The 27,680-nt window shown below is 41.7% G+C and overlaps 1 protein-coding gene across 6 annotated transcripts in view; it reads left to right on the top strand.

Annotated features, from left to right (window-relative positions):
- Positions 1 to 27,680, top strand: part of OCA2 (OCA2 melanosomal transmembrane protein) — a 290,480-nt gene that overhangs the window by 139,936 nt on the left and 122,864 nt on the right. For all 6 annotated transcript variants that reach the window (XM_039499675.1, XM_039499788.1, XM_039499735.1 and 3 more), the window contains exons 15-17: positions 17,329 to 17,476; positions 20,520 to 20,577; positions 22,233 to 22,341. In XM_039499675.1, the coding sequence (XP_039355609.1) occupies positions 17,329 to 17,476; positions 20,520 to 20,577; positions 22,233 to 22,341 (315 nt within the window). The remainder of the gene's footprint in view (positions 1 to 17,328; positions 17,477 to 20,519; positions 20,578 to 22,232; positions 22,342 to 27,680) is intronic.

Here is a 27,680-nt window from a genome sequence, read left to right as displayed (position 1 = left end):
CAATCCCCAAATGGCCCCCTCAAGGATTGAACTCACAACCCTGGGTTTAGCAGGCCAATGCTCAAACCACTGAGCTATCCCACCCCAGCATTTCTGCCTATCATTTTACTCTCTCTAAAGAGAATATTTGGATAGCTACAATAGCAGATTTACCTTGAACATTACATTTCTAATGGTAAAAATACCAAGTTGCTATCTCTTTCGCTTGCAAAGGTACCCATAAAATATAAACCAGAGTAAATGTCTGTAAACCGATCAGACCCCTATAAACCCCTAGGGTTGTAACCTTGATAATGATTTTTTGCTAAAGCTCACAGGTTATTCATGCTTCCTCAGAGCCCCCAGAAAACTGAGATTCCCTGTTTTCAGTGACACTTAGTTATCTGATTTATTTATAAAAGTTGAGATTGTATTAATGCTTACTCATGCTAAAGCACAGTGGGGTGTTATCACAGGGGACAAGAGTTAGAAGTACTTTTTGGGAGAACAGGCCAAATGTGTGGGTTTTTTTTAATGTGGTTGAGAGTGGACTGGTGGCAGTGCTCTACAGGCCTGGCAAAAAAAGTCTAGCTTTTTATGGTAGCAGTGAATTCCTCTAAAATGCCTGACTTTCTGTACAATTCCCAAATGTCATCTGCTTTAGTGGTTGGCTGCTTCTGTTGATCTTGAACCATAATTGGGTCTACTGGGGTTCTTTAGAAATAGATCTTGTTTTGACAGAGGCATATTTAAAGATTATGATAATTTTGGCAACAATAATAGTATTTAGTACTTATGTAGGACTTTTCATCTTCAAAGTGCTTTCCAAAAGATAACTAATTCTCACAACACTCCCATGAAGTAGGTAAGCATTACTATCTGTTTTACTGATTCTGAATAAATGCCACTTATCAACATTTCCTTCAATCCCTGGATAAACCAGTAATTTTATTTAATGTTAAATTGTTAACAAATGCTGAATTTTTCATACATTAACCACACACATGGGCTAGAATGTTGTATGGGAAAATAAAATATAAAAATGAAGGGTGAAGTCCTTGATTAGCTTCCATAGGCAGGTAAGGACCAAGCTTCTGTATCCTTTCTCCATGGCCAAGGTGGTGGTGTACCACCTATAAGGATTCATTGGCCAAACACCCTGAGCAGGATGGATGCTGTTACTGATTATGTCTGAGGATTCAGTTCCTCATCCTTGCTCGTGTTAATCTGACCACATTTGTTCATTACCAGGTTGTGGTAGGGGAGACAGTGCTGCAATGTTAAATTCATGGAGTTTTCCCCATAATGGAGAGGGGGTTACCTCCCTCCTTTTAAAAGGCAGGGTGTTTTGGCCCTGGGACCTATTTGTTCCTGTGACTCCCCACCAGCTCTGGGATCCCCTATCTCAAAGGTTCTCAACCTTTTTCTTTCTCAGCCCCCTCCCCACCCACAAAAACTCCACACCCCACATGTGCCACAATAACTGGTTTTCTGCATATAAAAGCCAGGGCTGGTGTTAGGGGGTAAAAAGCAGAGCATTTGCTTGGGAGCCCCATGCCACAGGAGCCCCCACAAAGCTACATTGCTCAGGCTTCAGTTTCAGTCCCGTGTGGTGGGGCTCAGGGACCTGGGCTTCAGCCCCATGCAGTGGGACTTTGGCTTTCAGCCTTGGGCCCAAGTGAGTCTAATGCTGGCCCTGCTTGGAGGCCCCCCTGAAACCTGCTCAAGACCTTTAGGGGGCCCCGGACCCCTGGTTGAGAACCACTACCCTATCTCACTTCCATCTGCTTTGAAGTGTGGCTGTAATGGAGTCAAGCTCCATGAACTCCCCCTGTCTTGCAGACTCTGAGACTTCTTCCTTAACTAGGTTCCAGAGAGCAGAAGGGTTCACCTTGTATCGCACGGGAACAAGTACTTAAGTCCAGATGTACAAAGGCATTTAGGCACTGAAAGATGCAGATAGATGCCTAGTGAAATTTTCAAAAGTGCCTTAGTCAAGTAGGAGCCCAATAATAGTTAGACAACTAACCTGCTTAGGTGCTTTTGAAAATCCCGCTCGGCAGCTCTCTGCATGTTGAGGCACTTAAATACCTTTGTAAATTTATCCCTAAGTTGCTGAATGTCAGGGGTGGGCAAACTACGGCCCGGGGGCCACATCCGGCCTTCTGGACGTCTGAATTTGGCCCTCGAGCTCCCGCCGGTGAGCGGGGTCCTGGGCTTGTCCTGCTCGGTGAGGCTTTTGTAAGCAGCGGCATATCCCCCCTCCGGCTCCTATGCGTAGGGGCAGCCAGGGAGTCCTGCATGCTTCCCCCGTCCTAAGCGCTGCCCCTGGAGCTCCCATTGGCTGGGAGAACAGGGCAGTGCGCAAAGCCGCCTGGCCGTGCCTTTGTGTAGGAGCCAGAGGGGGGACATGCCACTGCTTCTGGGAGCTGCTTGAGGTAAGTGCCGCCTGGAGCCTGCCTGTGCCCCAACCCCGTGCCCCAGCCCTGATCCCCTTCCTGCCCTCTGGACCACTCAGTCCCAGCCCAGAGTACCCTCCCGCACCCTGAACTCCTCATTTCTGGCCTCAACCCAGAGCCTGCACCCCCAGACGGAGCCCTCATCCCCTCCCACACTGCAGCTCCCAATTTCTTGAGCATTCATGGCCCACCATACAATTTCCATACCCAGATGTGGCCCTCGGGCCAAAAAGTTTGCCCACCTCTGTTGTTGAATGTCCTTAGCTGGATAGTGGTGTGGGTGAGGGATCCAAAAGACAAGTAGTTTGCTAAGAAATCCAAAATGCCCTGTGTAATCATTTAGCATGAAAGATTATGCAAAGAATAATGTTTAATGAAAGGAATATTACTAGGGATATTAAAACATTCTGCTCCAAACATGTATTAGCATTGCTAAACCATTTTAATTTTCCAAGTGAATTACTTAGTTTATTATACTAAAGGTTGTTGTCAATACTTGCAGTAGCATTGAGAATGTCCTGAGATATGAGAAGTTCATATATTTTTGGCACATACTGCAATGTGTCTTTTAACCAGTTGTGGTCTTTTTAACTTTTTTAGGAAACAGATAATATTTTGGTTCCTTTAGACTTGAGATTGTTTGTTCTATGTTTGAACTTCTCGAATGCTTTCTTACTGCTGCTTTAAAGTTATTAGAATCCCTTGGGGAGAGAAAAATGAAGATCAAGTATTCTCCAGTTCTCTGATAACAAAATTGTATACTAATATTGTGTAAAAAGGGAAATATGTAATTTTTCTCTTATTTATGATGATTTTATTTAAATTGAAAGGTTTCTAGTTAGGAGAACTAGTGGTGCACTGTGATCAGGAATCACCTAAATTACTTTATGCAGATGCAGAAGTATACCGCAATATCTTTATGTAGCTATAGATCAATAGTCCACACTTTTATCATATTCCTTTCCCAAAGGGGGAACCTACAAAAACAAAATCCTAATTGAGAGCAGGGCCTGGACTTGATTAAACTTTCTGTGGTGATATTGTGGGAAGGTGTGACACAGAAGCCCATTGGTGGTTCATTACTTTGTGTCAACAACTCTTGTCAAATCTGACATACTTACTACATCTAATACACTGTTTTCATGATATATTACATGCCACCTTTTGGGTATATCTCATTGAGAAATAAATAGCTAATTGATCATTAATATTTTTGCATGATGTGGGTATGGGGTGTGTATAAAGTTATGGATTTATGTTAGAATTATGTTCTTAAAATGTGTATGACAAGCAATGCATAAGCCCAGTCTGCCTTAGACTAAGCAATGTGTATTTGCTTGTCTCCCTAGCCTGGTTGTAAGGCAGAAACAATGAATGTATATTTACATATTTGGTAAACAAAGCTAAGAGGCATGTCAAAGGGTTACTGTCTATAAAAATGGGGGGCTGAACCTCAAATGATAAGCAATTGTATCAACTGCTTATATACAATATTACGGCATTATAAAAGTGTATTGAGTAAGGTCTTTTATGAAAGCCTGTGACATATTGTTGATTAATATCATTGTGAAATGTATGTATTAACACTACATGAAGAATTATAGATACTGACTGATATTATGCTTTAAAATCTGTGACCAAACACAGGGAGAAAGAGCTTTTCCCCCAGAAAGTAGGGATGGTAGCTCTACCTAGGGGTCTACAATGTAAATTAAGGATTATAAAATCAAAACAATGTAAGCCTCATTTACATATGAATCAGCAGGGAAATGGGAAGTCAACAAGAAGGGAGGAACAGCAGGAAGCCCACCTGCTTCTTATAACAGGGTCACTGAAATTTGGGAGATACAAACAGAAACAGAGAGCCATTTTGGTATCCATCACTTGGGGGGATTAAGGGGCCAGAGCTCCTGAAATCACAGAACGTTGGATCCTTCGACAAAGGGGGTTGAAGTCTCTGGGAACTGCATTTAGATGAGAAACCTGCTTCAGCAAAGATTGTAACTTACGGAAATTAAGTTTTAGAAGTGTGTTTTTACTTTCGTTTGCTTGTAACCTTTTCTATGTTTATTCCTTATACTTGGTATCACTTAATGCTATGCCTTTTTGTTATACTTGTTTTACTTTTATTATAAACCTATTAGGTGCTATGATTGAAATAAGTGTTTGTCAAACCCCAGTTAAATTAATGGGCTGCAGTGGATTGTCTCTTTAAAGGAGCAACAAACTTAACTTCTGTAAATGTTCAGTGAGAGGACTGGACACTGCAAGGAGACATCTTGGGAGTTGGGTGTTCACTGTTTGTTACCTGCAAGGCAAGGTTTGGACTGGCAGAGTCCTGAAGAGTTTGCTGGCAAGGCAGTCAAGCTGGTGTGTCAGGGAGTTATCACACCGTTTAACAGGAGCAAAACTCTCACTTGCTGACTGAGAGGGATGACACAGTAACTCACAATTCTGGGAACCCTAGCAGAACATTACAGAAGGCTAGGTCAAAGAATCAGAGTTTTCATTTTGTTTTGATTGCTCTGAGGTTTGCAGTCATTCTGAGAACTTCTGACTGTGAAGTTGGTCCAATAAAAGATATTACCTCACTCACCTGGTCTCTCAGTTTTTAGACAGCAGTTCAGATTGAATAGTTATCTAGATTTTAAAACTACACGATATACCATTGCTATAATGAGAGTTTTCACTCTGGCAATTCATCTATTTAACAAATATCTCTTCTGATTTTGATTTATCTTTCCCTAGTTTATTTAACAAAATATGGCTGAATGTAATGATTTACTATTATATCTTAAATTGATTGCTATAACATACTCTGTATCTTCAGTGTCTTCATTATTAGGTCTTTATGTTGCTAGATTAAAAGCATTGGATGAAATACTTATCTGTTGGGTTGCAGCATGAGCTTTCATGGGTGAATACCCACTTCTTCGGATGCAACTTCTTCAGGATTCTTTGCTGCTTTTACAGAACCAGACTAACACGGCTACCCCTCTGATACTTGACATCTGTTGGGTTATAGCTGAAGTCATTTTGAAGCTGCATTTTTTCATGATTCTTCATTTCTTAATAAAACTTTGCATCTGTCAGATAGTTGGCTGCATTCTTTGATTGTATTAATATGACCTTTTGATGAGACACACCACTTAGCACTTGTCTGGTGCCTCCTCTTGGTCACAGTGGGGATTAGTTCTCAAGGTGATGTCCCTTCCTGTCATTGTATGTTGTCCCCTCATCTCTCACTGTGGTCTGTAGCCCCCCTCTCACTCTCTGGAATCCCAGTGTCCCCTTCATGACTCAGCCTTCCAGCCAGGTCACTCAGCATTCCTCCTCCTCTTCCAGGATACAGTCCTTCAATTCTCTGTTGGGCAGGCAGCCTTCCTGTTCACTGCCCCACCCGTCTATGCCATGCCCTTGGTGGCTGGTAGGGGAACCTGGGCCTGCCAACTTCTCTGGGTTCCAGTCCAGGAACCCTACACAAGTTCTTGGCTATCCTCTCCCAGCCATCACTGCTCCTTCCTTGGAATGCTTCCTATAACTCCTTGTTTCCCTCCTTGCTCTGGGTGTACCAGCTCCAAACCCTCCTTCCTTTTCCCAGGGAGTGACTGCCCTTTCCCAGTGGCAGCCTCTGTCTGTTGCCATCTTCCTGGCTTTATAGGCCCCACCTGTTCCTGCCCAGCTGAACCTTCTTGCAATCCATTCCGTGCTCCCTGGCTCTCCCTCCAGGTGCAGTCTATGGAGTTGATAGGCCTACCTGGCCACCTTCACCCCTTCCAGTCCTGTGTCATGGACACCCATCACAGACCTTAGTAGTTATTTATTAGGTTAAAACATTTTACTGCAAGAAATTATATATCCATGGCTGAAAAGAGGATAATGAATTGCACAGCAATTTCTTTTTCTTCAGACAGTTGTCAAAAATACCCATTTGTACTGTAATATAAAAATAATTAACTTGATTTTGAAGATACTGCGATTTATAAATCTGATAGTCTGAGTTAAAAATCTCTTGATTGTGAGTATACTGGAATAATTTTGATAGATTTCAAAGCAGAGATAATTTTCTCTGAAAACCAAAATAGATCATTGGGAGTTTAGTTGAGTGAATGGTGGCAACTTATTTTGGAACTTTCTCTGATTCTGAAGTTGATAAAGTAATATTAATACTGTTAGGAAAGTGATAATTAGCAAAAGAAATGTATAAGTAATTATAAAGCTTCTCTTAGGGTAGTGTCTAGAATCTCTAATAGAAGTGGGAGCCCTACTATGCTAGGTGCTGTACATAGATATCCTATGTCATTTTTCCAAATAACATAAAATCTAAATAAGCAAGGGATAAAGAAGCAATTATTATTCCCACCTGTAAACAATGGGAAAATGAGGCATAGAAGATTATGGCCCAGCTTTTCAGAGGGATTTAGGCATCCTTCTCCTATTGACTTCAGTGGGAGTTAGCCATCGAAATCACTTGCCCGAGGTCATAGAGAAAGTTTGTGGCAGAACTGGAAACTGAACCAACATCTTCTGACTTGACGTTCAGTGTCTTAACCACAAGACTTCTCTTTCTCTCTAACAAAATGTATAGTTAGGATAAGTGTATGCTAATTAATAACCAATCTTGACTGAGATTTTTTTTAATGGGTCACTGAATTCGTCATTGTTGTCATTATACTGAATTCCTGTTTCAGAGGCATTAACATCTTGCCTTGTGATTTGAGGATAATTAGTCCATGTTAGTTCACTGTATATCTTTCAGCTATGTTTGAATGTTATGTTATTTAAAATACAGAATTGTGTTTAATTTCCTCCATTTTTGCTGCCATAAATTTAGCAAACGTTGTCTGTTATAGGCGTCTTAAACTTTATTCTTTCATGTAAAATGCCATAGGAGGTTGGCAACGTTTTACTGAAACCCCTCACCCAGCTAGCAATTGTGGATCTTGCTGGGGAAAACCCCCAAATTCTAATGATATTGTTCGTGATAGGGGAAAAAAATCCTGACCATCTGTACTGCTGGATGCTACACTCTGCTTTGGTCCGTCAAGCCCCAGACTCTGCTATGCAGGCTGCAAATCTCTATAAAAGTGATTCTCTGTCTATTCAGCTCTGGGAGGTTGTCTATTTTGAGTAAATCTCACGTTTAGATTACAAGATTTTTTTATTTTGATAAATGTTGAGGCTCAAATAGTAGAACTGTTTAGAAGAAAATGTTATCACTTGGGTATAAACTCTTGGATTCACATTTATATATTGAGAAAAACTGATCCTCAAAGCACTTCCACCTATGCTTATCTTTACCCGCATGAATAGTCTCATGGAGATGTGAGGAGGTTTGGGGTGAAATCCAGACCAATGAGGGGTTCTCACCTGCCCTGAAACCCTGGATTCCTCAGATGCTTTGCTGCTGTAGCTCCCAACCTGGGATGCTCACAATCAATCTACAAACATGCCAAACATGCAGGTCACACCTGAGTGGGTGTGGTAGACTGCCCTTGTTCAGCAGCTGACCCCAGCAGCCCGTCTACTGCCCAACTCTCTTCCACCAGCCTGGGTTACTATTTGCAGGGGGACCCCCAACAAACTCCCAGTCCCAAATTTTCCCAAACGTATGTGCTCTGTCATATCCACCCCTCTCCTGGATAGTTCAGAGAAATAGTAAGGTTTTGATGTTTCTCTAAAGAGACAAAAGCACATCATAGCTTGTTAACTTAACTGGGGTAGATACACCCTTCCATTTAAACATAGCACTGAGTTGGTTTATATTAATAGTAAAACAAGTCTATTAACAAAAGAAGATAGGCTTTTCAGTGAATTCATGTATGAGAGAGAGAGAGAGGTTTACAAGCAAAGAAAAGTGAAACCCCGTCTAAAAGTTGAAAACATAATCTAGCAAGATACAGGCTTTGTTCTTGATAGTTTCTCTCACCAATTTTCTTCCTAGCCATGAATGACTTTCAATCAGAACCTTCCACAGAAGCACAAAGTGATGTTTTCCCTTGTCTTCCTAGGTGAAAGATCTCTGCCTAAGCAGGTTTCTCACCTATGTTCAGTTCCCAGATGGAAGCATGTAGCAGCGTTCACATCATACTCCCTATCAGTACTCGTCCTGGGCCAGGGAAGCTAATGATCAAACCAGTGGACCAAATTTGGTGGTGAATCCTGGTCATGTGCCACTTGAGGCACATTGTGCATATGCTAAGAAGTTGTTCCCAAGGACTTCAGTTCTGTCTTGATTGAAGGACCCATCTTTCTCAGCTTGCAAGAGCTCTGTTCCCTTGTGTCCGTCTAGTGATGGATGCCAAAGATGACTTCTCTCCTTGCTTATATCTTCCACAATTCAACGATTTTGTTTCAAGAGGCAGGATTACCTCATGCTGTTCTTCCCTTCCTGTGGGCTTCCCACTGTGTGTAAATGAATCTTCCATTGTTTTGATTCCACCATGCTGAATTTACATAGGAGAAGGTCAATAGTTGCCTTCTCTCCTGTCTGGATGGGAACCTCTTTCTTCCTGTTTGGCCACAGACTTTAAAACATATTAAGTATCCAGATTTCCTCATATATTGTCAATACACACATTTCACAGTATTAATCACTGATGTCATTAGCTTTCAGAAAAAACTTCATGCTACACTTTTATAATACAGTAATATTGTATAGAACCAGTTGATTCAATTGCTTAACACTTGAGGTTCAGCCCCCATCTTTATAGCCTGGTAGACCTTTGATATGGAGTGTTCTGTGGATTACCCCTCAAAGTAAATTTTATTCAATCTGTGAAGAAGGCAACAGGGAATCTGATGGTGAAGAAAGCTCCATGCTCTTTCTTCCCCCACTTGTTAGCTTAATAGCTAACAACATTCCACACAAAGATGGACTACAAGCCATCAGGAATAGTATCCCTGATAATATCATGGCTAACCTGGTGGCTGAACTTTGTGACTTTGACCTCACCAACAACTATTTCACATTTGGGGACAATATATACCTTCAAGTCAGTGGCACTGCTATGGGTACCCGCATGGCCCCACAGTATGCCAACATCATTATGGCTGACTTAGAACAACGCTTCCTTAGCTCTCATCCCCTAATGCCCCTACTCTACTTGCGCTACATTGATGACATCTTCATCATCTGGACCCATGGAAAAGAAGCCCTCGAGGAATTCCACCATGATTTTAACAATTTCCATCCCACCATCAACCTCAGCCTAGACCAATCCACACAAGCGGTCCATTTCCTAGACACTACTGTGCTAATAAGTGATGATCACATAAACACCACCCTATACCGGAAACCCACTGACCACTATACTTACCTACATGCCTCCAGCTTCCATCCAGGACACACCACACGATCCATTGTCTACAGCCAAGCTCTAAGATTTTGCTCCAATCCCTCAGACAGAGATAAACACCTACAAGATCTCTATCGAGCATTCTTAAAACTACAATACCCACCTGCTGAAGTGAAAAAACAGATAGAGCCAGAAGAGTACCCAGAAGCCACCTACTACAGGACAGGCCCAACAAAGAAAATAACAGAACGCCACTAGCCGTCACCTTCAGCCCCCAACCAGAACCTCTCCAGTGCATCATCAAAGATCCTACAGCCTATCCTGAAAGATGGGGGAGGGATAGCTCAGTGATTTGAGCATTGGCCTGCTAAACCCAGGGTTGTGAGTTCAATCCTTGAGGGGGCCATTTGGGGATTGGTCCTGCTTTGAGCAGGGGGTTGGACTAGATGATCACTTGAAGTCCCTTCCAAGCCTAATAATCTATGATTCTATGATCCCTCACTCTCATAGGGAGACAGGCCAGTCGTCGCTTACAGACAGCCTCCCAACCTGAAGCAAATACTCACCAGCAACCGCACACCATACAACATAAACACTAACCCAGGAACCTATCATTGCAACAAAGCCCGATGCCAGCTCTGTCCACATATCTATTCAAGTGACACCATCATAGGACCTAATCACATCAGCCATGCCATGAGGGGCTCGTTCACCTGCACATCTACCAACAAGATATATGCCATCATGTGCCAGCAATACCCCTCTGCCATGTACATTGGCCAAACCGGACAGTCTCTACGCAAAAGAATAAATGGACACAAATCTGACATCAGGAATCATAACCTTCAAAAACCAGTGGGAGAACACTTCAACCTCTCTAACCACTCAGTGACAGACTTGAAGGTGGCAATTTTGCAACAAAAAAACTTCAAGAACAGACTCCAAAGAGAGACTGCTGAACTCAAATTAATATGCAAATTTGATACAATTAACTTAGGTTTAAACAGAGACTGGGAATGGTTGGGTCATTACACTAATTGAATCTATTTCCCTATGTTAAGTTCTCCTCACACCTTCTATGGGTCATCTCAATTATCACTTCAAAGGTTTTGTTTCCTCCTGCTGATGATAGCTCATCTCAATTGATTGGACTCTTCCAGTTGGTATGCGTACTTCCACCTTTTCATGTTCTCTGTGTGTATAAATATCTCCTTTCTGTGTGTTCCATTCTATGCAGCCGAAGAAGTGAGCTGTAGCCCACGAAAGCTTATGCTGAAATAAATTTGTTAGTCTCTTAGGTGCCACAGGTACTCCTGTTCTTTTTGTGGATACAGACTAACACGGCTGCTACTCTGAAACCTTAATAGCTTTGTTTATCTAATATGTAAAAATGGACCTTCATTGTCTTTGCCTGAAGATTGGGCTGGTCAAAGAATCAAATATGCATTTCTTTGTCTAAGGAAGACTTGCTTATGAACTTCTCTTGACATTCCTGGTTTAAACACACTTTAGTCAGAATTCTAGCATATATCCATAACTCTTAATATCCACCATGGACAAACATCGTGCAAGAATGGTAATTAGATCAGTAAATGATTAGTTTCAAATGATACCTCGCAAGGCATGTTTTGTACAAAGATTATTACAATAATGTGTAGGATGTAAATATCAGGATGCTCGAGGTTGCAGGTGTTCAATAGGGGCTAGCCATGTGAATAAAGATAAGCATAATCATAAACAATTGCAAGATCAGGACCTTAAACTTATTTGGTATTGTTGGGAAGTTTGGTTTGGTACTTAGAATACCTTGGTGGGAGCCAGGGACTACTGAGTTTTAATCTCAACTGACATTGATTCCCTCTGAGACCTTGAGCAGCACTTCTTTGCCTCTGTTTCCTCATCTGTAAAATGGGGATAATGCTTATTTATCTACTTCACAAGGACAAATTAGTTAATAATTGTAAAGCACATCTAAGAACTAAACCCTATAAAAGTTATATTATTGTTACGTGAAGCTATAAAATCAATGGTGCTGGGTTTTTTTTCCTTGTTCAATTAATATATTGATAAAATTATCTTTGCTCTAAAATCTGAACTAGGAAAAACATATTTTAGTGAAAAAAGTTAGACTGCAATACTATGAGGAGAAAATTGTACTCCTAGGAATATGATTTGCACTTTATTATCCACAGCCCATCACTGCTAACTGTCTTGACTGTCTTTCACCAAGAGAAGTTGGTCCAATGAAAGATATCACCTCATCCACCTAGGCTTCTAGAAGTGTAGTGCACATGCATGTTCAAATTATCATAAAATGACAATTATCATCTCATCTTGGATGGTCATGCATTCCTGAGTATATTCAATTAACAAGGCTGGTTGCTAAGGATTTTGAGAATTAATTATATTGAGTTTGCAAGACTATTCTTTGATATTGCTAGTGTTAGTGGAGGAGTAAATGATATTCTGAAAGAGGGAATCATTCTGAATGTGAGTAACAGGATCGCAGGAAGAGAACACACATTTGGGGTTTTTTTTAAAAACTAAATACAACTTTTTTAAAAGGTGGGGTGAAATCCTGTCCCCCCTGAAGTCAATGATAAACCTCAGTGGGACCAGGATTTCACTCGTAAATTTGTCTTGTTTTTTCAGTGTTCAATGTGTTGAATGAAGGGAGGACTGAAAGTGAATGAAGGCGCTAGCACAGATTGGCCCTATGAACCCCATAAGTTTGATGAAACATTTACTTGAAACTAGAACTGGATAGAAAATACATTTTTCAGTGGAAATTTTCTAAAAATTAAAAATGTTTGGCCAATCTCCTTCCTCAACCCCCGCCCCCAATTAGAAATGCTACTGCAATGCCTCATGGGAGTTGCATGCCTCTCATTCTCCTCTACGGGTTGGGCTTTCTGACTGTGCTACATCTCATCTGATGCACCACAGTTTCCTCTTGTACTGAACCACTGCAATGCATCATGGGAGTCCCTGCCCACAATGCACAATGTAGCAACTCCCGCAAGGCATGACACTGGCATTTCTGAACTGAATTTTTTTTAGTTTTGGGGTATTTGTTTTTTCAACTTAAAAGCAGTTTTTTGGGGGGGGAAAGGGTTAAATGAATCAAACTGTATTTGATGGAAAATATTCAACCTTTCCTACTTGGGGCAAGTAATAGTGAGCTAGTGCAGGGGTTGGCAACCTCTGGCACGCGGCTTGCCAAGGTAAGCACTCTGGCAGGCCGGACCAATTTGTTTACCTGCTGCCTCCGCAGGTTTGGCCCATCGTGGCTCCCACTGGCTGCAGTTCGCTGCTCCAGGCCAATGGGGGCTGCAGGAAGCGGCATGGGCTGAGGGATGTGCTGGCTGTGGCTTCCAGCCACCCCCATTGGCCCGGAGCGGTGAACCGCGGCCAGTAGGAGCCACGATCGGCTGAACCTGCAGAGGCGGCAGGTAAACAAACTGTTCCATTCTGCCAGGATGCTTACCCTGGCGAGCTGCGTGCCACAGGTTGCCGACCCCTGATCTAGTGGATTCTGTAGATGGTGAGAAGAAAGAGAAACCCAGACTACTCAACTGTCCCTCATTCTAAATGACCACACTAATTTAAATCCCCAAATTAACTAACTAAAATCCACACATATGTTTATTGTTGAAAATAAAGACTCAGGGAACTGAGGTTATCTACAGACTTAATTACATTAAAGGAATAAATACTACAAGATTTTCATTTTCCTGCATAAGTGAATTTTATGTCTCTTATTTTGAAACTTTGTTGCACATTACAATGGGCATTTTGCACAGAGCACTTCACACACCGAACATATAACATAACATATAGTACAAGTCACATTATCTTGCCGAGGAAAGACGAGAAAGGAAAACGTGTTTTTGACTTAAGCTTTCTGCTCTTCAGTTCTGTTTGGTACCTCAATACAATGGTGATACGTGTCTTTTTATAAAAAGCAAACACAGAGTTTCACTCAATGAAAAAGCTACTAGGGAACAACTTTTTACTTTGGCTGAAGGAAATTTGATAAAAGATTTAACCATCTTCCAGTAACAAATAACCATAGTAGGAGGACTGGCCCCTGGGGGGCTGAATAGATGTGATTGAACAGGGTGTTGCAACTGAGACTATCAAAAAGCAAAACGGTAAACGGCATTATCATGCTCCACAAATGTCTGCCCCTGCAAAGGACAATAAAATACTCTCTCACTGAACAGAGGTGCTGGAAGACCAGGCACAAAGCCATGATAATTGGGTTTGAGGATACATGAATAAGAAGAGTGAGACATAGGTCTACCTTGGTGTGAGTGGGATCCAGTAATCAAGGAGAAGGGAAAAGATAAGTGGTAAATATAACTGTTAGTGGGCCCCAATAGTGAAGGACAAGGAACGAGATAAGCTGTATAAAAACAAGTGCAAGAAATAATAATGTCAGCAGCAATGGCTAAGAATATGTGGAAGGAGGATAAGCAGACTCGGTGGAAATTAACAAAATATGCTGTGTATGTGTGGCATGAGAACAAAGCATGCTATGTACAGGGATTGCTCCTGAAAATAACCTGACCACTCACAAAGTGCATGATATAATGTAGGATGGAAGATGCATGCATCAGTATAGGGTCAAATTTGTACATAAAGTAATTAACACTTGGACTCTTATGCCCTGTACCTAGCCCCTACCCGTGAGTCTGATCACTGCTGTCTAGTCTTAGTGTATGACAATCAAGAAACCTGAGTGATGAGTTCTGGGGAACCAGTAGATTGAGGTCTCAAGAGAAATCCCAATGTGATAGAATCTTCTTGGCATCTCTCATACCTCATGTACTTAAATTCAGTGTAAAATATTATCTCATTTAGATTGAAACAGCATATAGGATCACTTAAAGTTTTCCCTTTACCATAGAGGGATCACAAAGCAACATTTCTAGAGACAAAATCAGAGTGTTGAAAGAAAATGAAGAAGCCTAAAAGGAAATCAGACTCCACCTTTTTTTTTAGATTTTTGCATTGAAATGGGAGCTTTTAGTGCACGGTAGCAGGGTTCATACAGATGGAGCACAGCAGGTGAGTGTGGGGTAGATTTACAACTCAGGCCGCCATTTACTAACTGTTCATATAGGCAAGCCCTTAGATTGTAAACTCTGGGCAAAGACCATCATTTATACACTTACAAAACCATTCAAGCCATTTGAAGCCATTCAAAATGTAAGTCAATTGCTGTATGTGGCTCTTTGTTTGCAACAGTTATGTAAAATTATAATGTTTCATCAAGGGTGAATCCTTGTTAAGCCTATCTCTGCATGATTTATAATTTCATAACTGAGAATAATTGGTCACAAAGGTAGGGGGCTTCAATAGATATGTTACAGTTACTAAATAATATGAGCAAAGTAATCACAACAACAACAAATAGAACTAATGTTACCTCTTTCAGTATATAAGGAAATATTTGTTTTCAGGACATTCTGAAGGATAACTCTTAGTAAATGAAATAAATGCTTATTTATAATTATTTATTGCTAAATTATGAATAAGCAGCACAAAGAGATTCACATGCCTCTCTTCCCACACTAAAGTTCTCTGGCTATATGAGTGATCTGGAATTGGGCAGCAATTAACCCTTGGCAATTTGCTCAAATGGGTTGCAATTTGGGAAAAAAGTTCCTTCTAGGTGGTATTTGATATTATCTGTGTAACTAAGGATTCTGCTTATACTTTCTTAGGATTCTTCTAGGAAATCCAAGGCTCTTTCGTAATGCACACATTCTATCACTCTAGTTGAGCTGGAGCATACAGTTTTTCCCCTTGATGTCAGGCTCCAAGGCCTTATCTCTACTGGGGGGAAAAAAAACACATTGTGTTAGAAAACATGACAAGGCCACTTTTTGACTAACGCCAGATTAAATATTATTTTGGCCTGAGTGTGGACAAGGATGTTGTGTTTAGAAATTTGTTAGGTGGCTTACTGTTAACCCTCACTCTCACAGATCTTGGGAGACAGACCTGTCCTCGCTTACAGACAGCCCCCCAACCTGAAGCAAATACTCACCAGCAACCGCACACCATACAACATAAACACTAACCCAGGAACCTATCCTTGCAACAAAGCCCGATGCCATCTGTCCACATCTAGTCAAGTGACATCATCGTAGGACCTAATCACATCAGCCACACCATCAGGGGCTTGTTCACCTGCGCATCTACCAATGTGATATATGCCATCATGTGCCAGCAATGCCCCTCTGCCATGTACATTGGCCAAACTGGACAGTCTCTACGCAAAAGAATAAATGGACACAAATCTGGCATCAGGAATCATAACATTCAAAAACCAGTAGAACACTTCAACCTCTCTGGCTACTCAATAACAGACTTAAAGCTGGCAATTTTGCAACAGAAAAGCTTCAAAAACAGACTCCAAGGAGAAACTGCTGAACTTGAATTAATATGCAAATTAGACACCATCAATTTATTTATGTTTGAATAGAGACTGGGAATGACTGAGCCATTACACACATTGAATCTATTTCCCCATGTTAAGTATTCTCACACCTCTTGTCAAACTGTCTGTAATGGGCTATCTTGATTATCACTACAAAAGTTTTTTCTCTTAATTAATTAGCCTCTTAGAGTTGGTAGGACAACGCCCACCTTTTCATGTTTTCTGTATGTGTATATATATATCCTTACTATATGCTCCATTCTATGCATCCGATGAAGTGGGCTGTAGCCCACAAAAGCTTATGCTTAAGTAAATTTGTTAGTCTCTATGGTGCCACCACAAGTACTCCTGTTCTTTTTGTTAACCCTAGGATTCCCAACGGTCTCAGTGCCTATGGAACAAGCATCTCAGAAGTCTCCAGAACTTGCATCCCTGAGAAATGGTTTAATGTCATTACACCATGTTCTCAAACGCAATGCTAAAATTCCACCACACTGAATAATTAAAACATTTATTTTATATAATTAACAATGTTTTAATATGAAAATAAAATAAGTGAAAAGAATCCCAGCAAATCATGGAGTTAGCATTGTTCATGCTAATTCTTCTTGAACAATTTCATGCTTTTCATTCCATTCCATTCACCTTCCTTAATTTATATTTGTCCATTTTCCTTGTACAGGGGCATTTACCTTCATATAGTTCTACAAAATGGCTAGCACTCTGTTAGCAGTACAATAGAACACAGTTTATTTTGTATAGGTTAAAAACTTATTCCATGATTTTAGACTCAGAGTTTGTCCTTGGATATTTGTCCCCTGTTCCTTCGTCAGTCAATAGGAACCACTCACTAGCATTGGAAGGAACAATTTTTTTTCGAAAACTGAATCTGGGGTTTGTTTCATTTAAAGTTTTAATAATGTTTTTCCTCTTTATTTACCATTATTTTTTCCTCCACACCAAAGCAAACTTTCAGTAATAGTTTTGAAGGTCACTAGCTCTATGCTGCTTCCATTTGAGTGGTTTTTAACTTTGGAGTGCAAGACATTGTGTGTATTTACGTTTTTTGTTTTTTTGGGAGGGATCTGATATGATATGTATTCTAAATCACTTTAAGCTAAACAATCCTATTTCTTCTTAGAACTGAAACACGAGATCCATGTTTGGAGACTGACAGCACAACGCATCAACCCTGCCAGCAGAGAAGAAACTGCTGTGAAATGCCTCTTAATGCAGAAAGTTCTGACTCTGGAGATCTTGCTGAGGAAAAAACTCAAAACGTTCCATAGGTATAGCCTGCACAAATTCACATCACTTTAATTTTGTAGAGGCACAGATTTTTTGGAGACTTGTGAAATCTACAGTTTGGTAGAATGGAGGACAATATATTGGGGATGGCAATTTATGGAACTTTGCTGTTTTTAGCATGGGGCTGCAGGGTTTTCTGTATCAATGCTTTACAAGCTGTTCATAAGATTAGGAGTGAAATCTAGCCCCACTGAAGTCAATGATACTGAGGCCTGGATTTTACATTAGTAATCCTACGCACAGCTAGGAGAGTGAAGATCAGTGTGTTCTCCATTGGGACCAGACCTGGATTCCAGGGCGTGCTTTTGAGCATCACATAGGAATTGGAGAAGAGGCGCTGCCCCTTCTACCCAGCACCCTTCCTAATGATGATTAAAGACTGAGTAAGTAGCTAAAAGATGTTTGATAAATGTAAGGAGACAGAATTGGCTTTTTGAGGCTGCAAAATATATGGTAATATGCCCCTGAACTTCAGGGTCTAGAAACATCAGGTACTGTAGTTTTCATTTGAAGGCATAAAAAGTAAGTTTGTGATCCTTTTCCATCCAACAGTGTCCTTCAGAACTTACAGTGTGGCATGCTGCTAAATTTAAAAAAATAAAATATTAAAGTGCTCTTCAATGAGGATGAGACTTTGGAAGACATCCCACTCATGTATAAAATTATTTATTATTAACATTTTAAGAAAGTGCTATCAGTTTAAATATGGCCCACAATTTAAATGTTGTACTGAGGATGGGAAAAGTTTTAATAAAACCGAAGTCCAACTGTTAATCCAATTTTTTTTTTAAATTCCAATGAAAATCACTGCATGTCATTTAAAAGTTGCTCTTTAGAATTTGAAACCTACCTAGTACAGTACAAACAACCTGGTAGTGAAATTGATTCTAATCAAAAATGAAACTGACTTTATTAATTTTCATTGTCCAAGCTGAGTGAAATGTAGATAATTAAATAAAGGGCATGAAAAGGGAAATGTAAATTGGATTTTAAAAATTCTTTCAGTAACCTAAAGTGTTTTTGTTTACATTATATGATGTTTACATTGACATTGTACATATTGAATAGTCTGGCAGGTTTATTTTATGAATCATCAAATCATGATCAAAATCAGGCAATTTAAGAAAAAGGAAATAAAATATTATAAGAAATCATGATTTACCAAAGAGAGAACTTCTGAAGTGTGCATATAAACTACCTCATTGATGCTGGAAGTCAGGATTCCTTCAGCATAATGCAGCAATATGTAATCCATTACTGTTAACAGCACAGCTCCTGAACCCCAGGGTATGCTGGAAGAGCTGACTATACTGATAACTCAATAAAGTAATCGAGATTTAAAAAATTTCATTATAAAATGCAAATGATAGTTGAAAGCTGCTGTCAGATCCCACCTCACTCTTCTCTTCTGCAGACTAAATAAACCCAGTTCCCTCAGCCTCGTAAGTCATGTGACCCAGCCCCCTAATCATTTTCGTTGCCCTCTGCTGTACTCTCTCCAATTTGTCCACATCCCTTCTGTAGTTGGGGGTGGGGGGGGGAAACTGGATGCAATACTCCAGGTGTGGCCACACCATTGCCGAATTGAGGGGAATAATCACTTCCCTCAATCTGCTGGCAATGCTCCTACTAATACAGCCCAATATGCCGTTGGCCTTCTTGGCAAACAAGGGCACACTGCTGACTCATATCCAGCTTCTTGTCCACTGTAATCCCCAGGTCCTTTTCTGCAGAACTGCTACTTAGCCAGTCAGTCCCCAGCCTGTAGCGGTGCATGGGATTCTTCCTTTCTAAGTGCAGGACTCTGCACTTGTCCCTGTTGAACCTCATCAGATTTATTTTGGCCCAATCCTCCAATTTGTCTAGGTCACTCTGGACCCTGTCCCTACCCTCCAGTGTATCTATCTCTCCCCACAGCTTAGTGTCCTTTGTGAACTTGCTGATGGTGCAATTCATCCTATCATCCAGGTCCATTCATTAAGATGTTGAACAAAACTGGCCCCAGGACCGACCCCTGGGGAACTCTGCTTGATACTGGTGCCAACTAGACATCGAGCTGTTGATCACTGCCTGTTGAGCCCAATAATTTAGCCAGCTTTCTATCCACCCTATAGTCCATTCATCCAATCCATACTTCTTTAATTTGCTGGCACATGACCATTGTTTTATCTCAAAATGGCACATGTCAACTTCCAGAACTGGTGCAGGAGCTAACTACAGTCTTTGGCCTCAGTCCTGCAATGAAGTTTGTTAGTTCAGGCCTAAAATGGTGCAGAGTTCCTTTGAAGTCAGTGGGACTTTTCATAAGCATAGGGTCTATGTGCTGATGGATTGCATTGCAGGATTGGGTTTTTAAGGTGAAATCCTTGTCCCATTGAAGTTAATGGGAGTTTTGCTATTGGTGTAATAAGGCCACGGTTTCATCCTTAGAATGAATTGCTTTATAAGTAAGAGGATGGTCTAAATGTGAGAGCAAGGCCGTCCTTACCCATACGCAAAGCACGCAGCTGCGTAGGGCACCAGGAAATTTGGGGCACCAAATTTCCTGGTGCCCTGAGCAGCTGCGTGCTGCTCCAGCCCCTGCTCCAGCTCTTCCCCAGGGCCCCCGCCTCTTCCTGCCCCTGCCCAGCCCCGCCCCCACTCCTCTGCCTGAGGAGTGCAGCAGGGCTGGGACTGCACTCGCTGGCGGCGGGAGTGCAGCAACCCAGCTCCAGCTGTGCTGCCGGTGAGTACTGGGGGGTGGTTCCCTCCTACCCCCCAAGCCATCCCTCCTCCCACAGAGGCCTGGGGCCAGCCTCCCTGCTCCTCTCCTGCAGAGGCCTGGTGCCCACCCCCCTCATAGGCCTGGGGCCCCACACACACCCCACACGCGGGGAGTGAGTGGGTGTAGGACCCCAGAACAGCTAGGGACAGCCCTGTGTGAGAGGAGTTAGTTGTAATAAAGAGGACGTATTCCAATACTGTGTTAAGATTGTGGCAGAACTCTAATTTCATAACTAAAGGGCATGTGTCCTTTTCTTTCAGACAAATTTCACAAGAAGATAAAAACTGGGAAACAAATATTCAGGAGCTCCAAAAAAAGGTAGGTAAATGGCAATTATACTAAGTTTCAGAAGAACTGGGCCTCTGATTTGGTACACAGATGATATTTTGAAGTATATCCTAGCAGAAAAAGCAGGAACCAATTCAGTGCACCTATCAAATACTCTCCATGCAGGGAAGAAAAGCTGGTGGGCTGACTTCTGAATGGGACAGAGTTAAGGTAGCACATTCAGATGTTAAAGTTTCTTTTAAGTTTAACCTTAAGTTTGAATTCCCCGTGTTTCTTATTTTTTTGTTTTGTTTTAACTATAATGTACTTTAGGTATGTATACATACACACACAACTGTCCGATATGTACCTGCAACCTTAAATTTACTTAATGATATTTTTTGGTCACACTTTATACTGAGTTTCCATTTATAAATACTTTTAATAAAGTGTTAATACATGATTGATGGTTTAATAAATTGCTAATCCATTGTTATCGATTGCAACAGTTCAACAGGTTGCTTATATCATGGCTTGTAGCTATAGAGAGCATCTTCTACTGATATCCTTATTACCAACTATAACATAATTTAAATATGTTGATGACATAAATATTAATATATTTTTTGTGGTGTGATAGCACCTAAGAACAACAGTCATGGACCAGGGCTAGCAATACTATGTGCAGCACAGACACAGAACAAACACAGTCCCTGTTTCAAAGAGCTACAATTTAATCAACCTCTTATTAAAAGAACATTAGTGTAAAGTGGGATCAGATTTTTAAATAGTCTTGTGTGTGTGTGTGTGTGTATAAAGAAAATGGCGACTAGAGAGGGGTATGCCAGGACAGAGAGTGGGAGAAGGTGGGGACTATACAGAGGAATCAGGATGGGGTGAGGGAGGAATCTCGGTGGAGCAAGTGAGACTAGAGAGAGGAACTAGAAGACAATAGAGAAGACTGGGACTAAAAAAGGAAACTAGAGAGAAATTGGGGAGTAGATGGGGACTGGTGATAAGAATATGGATCTTGGGGAAAAACAGGGGTCAGGAAAGGAGAGTGCTGGAATTAGGTAGAAAATGGAGACTAGAATGATGAGTAAAGGGAAAGAGTAGAACCTGTGGATTAGGTTCTAAGATTTTGGAGCCGAATTCAATAGCAAGGGGTTCATTTATTTCTGTGCCATGGAATCACAGACAACACTGAGCCCTGATTATAATGGAAATTGCATTTCAGTGTTACTGTTCCCATTACAATAAAGTTAAAACTGGGGTAGCTGAACAAATATGAACATTTTGAGCAGTCATGACCTGCAGATTCCTGCTATTCACATTTGTATCAAGAGTCTTAAATCTACTGTTGCCTCTGCTAAATTGTAATCACTTACCTAACATACAGTACGATAATAAAAATGTTTAAAAATAGGCTTCCTTTATTATCAATTACATACGAAACAAATTTAGAAGTTGTAACTAATGTCAAAAGATTTTTTGTTGTCTAAAATGGAATTGTTTCTACAGAATTTTCTTTTTTTTCCCCCAAAAAGAATCTTTTCCCTAACTTAAGATTTTTACTTTTCTCTTCCTGTATCACCTTTCCTTTACAGTAAGAGATTTATTCCTTACAAATTCATGTGGGATTGAAAGTGTGTACAGTATAATAAATTCTTCTGTAACATAGTTGTGAATGTTTTTCCTACCTACAGCACAGAATAACAGACAAAATACTTCTCATCAAATGCCTGACTGTGTTGGGATTTGTTATCCTGATGTTCTTTCTCAATTCATTTGTTCCAGGCATTCATCTAGATCTTGGTGAGTCTGATTTCTCTGCTTTATCATACGGATAGACTTAGTAACCAAAATGTGACATTTGAGCTTGGATCTCTTCACAAAGTCCTTTTCTTCTGTACTATACATATCTCTGCTACACAGTCCTATGACACTGATCAGACCAGAAGCTTCCCAGAGTAGGTTCTCAAAACCCGGGCATGTCCCAATTAAATCAGTAGTGACAGGTATGCTGGTGATTTCCATTCTCTGACCCTCCTTCCATTTACCAGAGAGGAGAGCCATATCAGAGGAGTCAAAGGGGTATTGGGTTCCCTGAGTGCCTGTGTACATGCTTCTCAACCTGCCAAGAGCTGAGGTACTATGTACGACAAAAACCAAACATGAGGGGCAGAAAAAATCATTCCTGCAGGAAAATTAAAATGTTCTGGGAGCCATTCCTTCAGTATAAATAACTCTTTGTAGAACTTCAGTTCTCTGATTCTGTATTATCGATGTCAATGATTTTTCATTGAGGAGACATCAGATTTGTATGGAAAGTGGGGACTAAAATGAGCAATGTCCCTTGAAATACTGAGAGGTACCTATGTATTTAACAGTTTATAATTAAGCAAAAGCTAAATGGAATTTCATGGTTCAAAGAAAAGGTATTTTCCTGGTCCAATTTTCAAAGGCCTGCTGCAAACAAAGGAGATATGAGAGCTTCTCATAGAAAAGGTCACAAGAATCCTTTGTACTGGAAAGTGTTAGGCAACCTACATATAGAGTTTGCTACCAGCTCCCCTTATAATTACCCACCACCAGCAAACCAGATAACTCAGAAGATTAAATCCCCCTCCCTCTCCATTATTTCCCCTTCTTAAATTTTTCTATTCCAAAGCTCCCCATTTTTATCTGCCTGGGTGGCAAGATATGGTTTACAGCATGACTTGAAGATTTTCAGATTTGGCCTATTTCAGACTAAGGCTATGTTTCATTGTTAAAACTTTTGTTGCTCAGGAGTGTGAAAAAACACCCCCGAACGAAAAAAGTTGTAATGACGAAAAGCACTGGTGTGGACAGTGCTTTGTTGGCAGGAGATGCTCTCCCAATGATGAAGCTACCCCCTACCCATCCCCCCCGTTGGGGGTGGTTTTATTTTGTTGCCTAGAGAGCTCTCTTCCTGGCACAAAGAGCGGCTATGCTGCGTACGTTACAACGGTGCGGCTGTAGCAGCCCAGCTGTGCCATTGTAAAGTGAGGAGTGTAGACATAGACTAAGGCAATGGAGGCTGTGGGAGTGTGAATTCTGAAGTTGTGAGGCCTCCACAAAGAACACTTGCTCAGAAGCCGTTTCTCATGTATACCTGTGGAGCTTTAGCTCAAGTGCCTCTGCTGACTTCACCTGTGGAAGTATGGCGCACGGAGAGAAGTACAGTCAACATTTTAAACTTCACCTGGAAACCAACAGGCAGGCGGTGTGGCATATACTCCTGTCCAGATACTCTTACAAAGCTGCAGTTAAGGTATAGCCCCATGCAGAGTACCTGACAGTAGTCTTAGTGTGGCAGAAAACAGGCACTCAGGGTGGGCAGCTGAATGAAGAGAACATGAAGTGAAGTCAGACTGACCTCTTAAAAAGAACCTTTCTCTATTCCCACAAGCTAGGGAGTCTTCCCAAATCGGAGGCAGGGGTTTGGCAGTTTCCACATTGCTTCTCTGTTCCAGTCTCTGCTGGCGACTCTCAGATACTCTAACCACCTCTTCTCCAGAGCCTCATAAGGTCAGTCAGGGACAGAGGCAGGGAAAGGGACAGCCTTTACAGCTCAGAGCCTCTCTTTGATTTTTCAGCATCTGTGCTGCAGAGTGAGTGGTCTCAGCAGTCCTGTGGAGCTGGAACTGTTGTACTTCCCCAAAGGGACTCATGATACAGCATCATACCCCACTGAGTAGTCACATAAGCTGGGGGAGGAGGTAATTCTGAGTTTGAGGAGACATACCAGTCCTAGATCCCCACCCAAACGGGCAGTACTTCCCCAGATCCTGCAGCAGGGAGGGGGCCTCAAACCATCCCAATAGGCAACCCCCCATCCCTGAACTGGCTCACATGAGGAGAGATAGGGAGGTGGTGTCCAACCCCTGTAGATGGGCATGGAACCCACTAGACCCTGGCATACACACATAGAAGGCAGTGAGAGGGGTTCAGAAACCGGTGAGGGGGAACCCCCCATACCCTACATCACATGGAGGGAGGGAGGGCTGCTCAGATCCCCCTAAAGGGGCAAGGGCTCCCCAGATACGGGCACATGGGAGGGAAGAATGTGGGTTTCACTGATATCTCGGCCTCTATTCTCCCTCACTCCCCGACACTCACTCCCACGTCCACCATCCCAGTGTCCCACCCCTCCAGTCCCCCTAGCTCCCACAGCTTCCTCGTTTGAGTTCCTAACCTCTCTCTCCCTTCCCATACCACCCATCCTGCTTTATCCTCCCCCCTAACCTCCTTTTTTTACTTCAGCCCCCAACCCTTCTCCTCCTCTTTCCCCACTCTTCTGCCCCTTAGTGCCCCTTCCAGGAAGCATTCACATGTCTAATTTTTTTCTGCAAAATATTTTGATTACATTCCCATCAAAATATAATGCTTCCATTGACTTAGCTACTGCCTCTTGAGGAGGTGTGTTACCTGCAGGGATGGGAGAAACCCTCTCATCAGTAATGTCTACATTGAAGCACTGCTACAGCACCGTAGATATGCCTCTGTAGCAGTTTTAGTATAGACATACCCTCAGTTCAAAATGTCTTTTGTGTTAGGTGAGGGCTTGTAATTAACTTATATTTAGGCCATATCTACATGACAAAATTATGTTGCCTTACGTCAGCATACAGCCACCATAGTTATTAAATCACTTGTGTGTGTGTGTGTGCACGCTTGGCTCTTTGTGTTGGCAGTGCATGTCCTCCCCAGGAGCATTTGTATTGATTGAATTGTCGGTGTGGGGCATTGTGGGGCGCCCCTGAAAGCCAGTAACAGTTAATGGAAGCAATGCAGTGTCTACACTGACACTGCGTTGACCTGCCATTAGGGGAGGTGATGTTACTAAATGTGTGTAGAGAGTCACTTATATTGTCAGGAGTCAATTTAAGTGAAGGTACTTCTACAGCTAGGTCGACAGAAGGTAGTTTACGTCAGCCTAACTGTGTAGTGTGCACCAGGCCTTAGTTATGTTAATTGAAGGGTAAGTGTGATGCTCTGTACCTTGGGGGAACACACAGGACCCCCATGTTCATCCTTGTAAAATGATTGTGTGGTATACAATGTAAAGTTTGTCATGTTGGGTGTCTTCGGAAGGCTCACGATGCACTGAACATTGTCGTTATAGTGATGTTATAGTAATGGTTGTTACAGTAATGTTATAGGTTATAATTTCAAGTGTATAGTTTTGAGGCTGAAAATGTATCCTCATGGCTTAAAATAAGCCCAGGCAAAAACTCTTCAAGAGCAGAGAGGCAGTTCACACCTCATCAGGATATATAGATATATGTAGGGGGAGGGATAGCTCAGTGGTTTGAGCATTGGCCTGCTAAACCCAGGGTTGTGAGTTCAATCTTTGAGGAAGCCACTTAGGGATCTGGGGCAAAAATTGGTCCTGCTAGTGAAGGCAGGGGGCTGGACTCAATGACCTTTCAAGGTCCCTTCCAGTTCTAGGAGATTGATATATCTCCAATTATTACCTTTACATGGGACAAACCCAGCCCAGCCTCATGGGAACAAATGACGCTGGCCTGGGCAGCAACAAAAGGATCTGTTGTACTCTCAAGTGAGTCACCCCCTTCCTTTGGTCAGTTTGGGACTGTGATGAGGTAATGCTCACCTGAATCTGAAGGTGGGGGCAAAGCCAAGAGGGAAGAAGGAACATGATAAAAGGGAGAGACTTTTGCCATGCTCTTTCTCTCTCTTCCACCTCCATCTACAAACACCACCACCAAGCGACTGAAGTGCTGATCAAAGGGGAGAGCCTGGCTGAAGAGCAGCCAGCTAGCCTGTGGTGAGAAGCATCTAAGTTTGTAAGGGCACTGAAAGTGTTAAGATCAGCATAGAATTCATTTTGCTTTTATTTCATTTGACCAAATCTGACTTATGCTTTGACTTATAATCACTTAAAATTTATCTTTGTAGTTAAAGAATCTGTTTGTTTATTCTACCTGAAGCAGTGTGTTTAGTTTGAAACATGTCAGAGACTCCCCTTGGGACAACAAGCTTGGTACATATCAATTTCTTTGTTAAATTGATGAACTCGTATAAGCTTGCAGCATCCAGTGGGCATAACTGGACACTGCAAAATGGAGGTTCCTAGGGTTGTGTCTGGGACTGGAGATATTGGCTAATGTCATTTGGTTGCACAATCCAAGGAGCAGCTTGCATGCTAGAGGCTGTGTGTGAACAGCCCAGGGGTGGGGGTTCTCATAGCAGAGCAGCGTAAGGCTGGCTCCCAGAGTCAAGGATTGGAGTGACCTAGCAGATCACCGATCCAGATAACACCAGAGGGGAAGGTCAGGGTTAGTTCACAGCTAACAATCTCAATGAGGTCTGTCATTCATTCACTCATTAGTACCTCTCTGTTTAACAGAACAAGGCAGCAGAAGGAAAACATTTTGTGGGGGGAGGAGGCAAGTAACTCGGACCTCAAATGACCCCAAATTTGGATCACTAACACTACCCATGTCCCCATGTGGTGCACCAAATTTCTAAGTGATCTGAGTAACTATTTGGATTTTGGAACACTTATAGGTGCTGAGCTTTAAAGCATATAAGATGGCAGGAATTGAAACCCTGTAGCTGTTGTTTTGTATTGGCGCATGGACACTATACAAATATACATTTTTGTAAATACCGATCTCGGTTTGGGTCCTGTGAGGATTTAGTGGTGCCTTGCACTCTCTTTGTTAAAACCGAGACTGGTCTTTTTCAGGGCTTACATCTTCACAGTCCCTGTCTCAAGTGACTCTTCTGAGGCACACCAAATGTCCAAGGAATCCAAGTGACCATGTTGATTTTAGAGGACTTAGAAATATCGACCTTTAAACAGAAGTAATGACACAACCTTAAGAACAATGGTGCTGCTGTGCCACTGTAATTAGTGTTAATGGGGGCCGCAAGCTCACACCATGAGGGCTTACTGATAACTCCTGAACTTAATTTTAACTATCAGTTACATATTATTGTTACTGAACTTTCGCTGGTGTGATTCTCCATGGATTTTCAGTTCTCCAGTGTATGGAAATAATGTTCTTAAAATACAGCATATCATATACTCGAATGCTTCTGTTAAAGTTGTGCAACATTTTTCCTCATAAAAAGGAAAGTGGATCTTAGATGGGTGTTTA

This window comes from Mauremys reevesii, linkage group 1 (genome assembly GCF_016161935.1).
Source record: "Mauremys reevesii isolate NIE-2019 linkage group 1, ASM1616193v1, whole genome shotgun sequence".
In the NCBI taxonomy this organism is placed as follows: Eukaryota; Metazoa; Chordata; order Testudines; family Geoemydidae; genus Mauremys; species Mauremys reevesii.
Note: the sequence above shows the minus strand (reverse complement) of the source record. Positions and strands in the feature narration are given on the sequence as shown.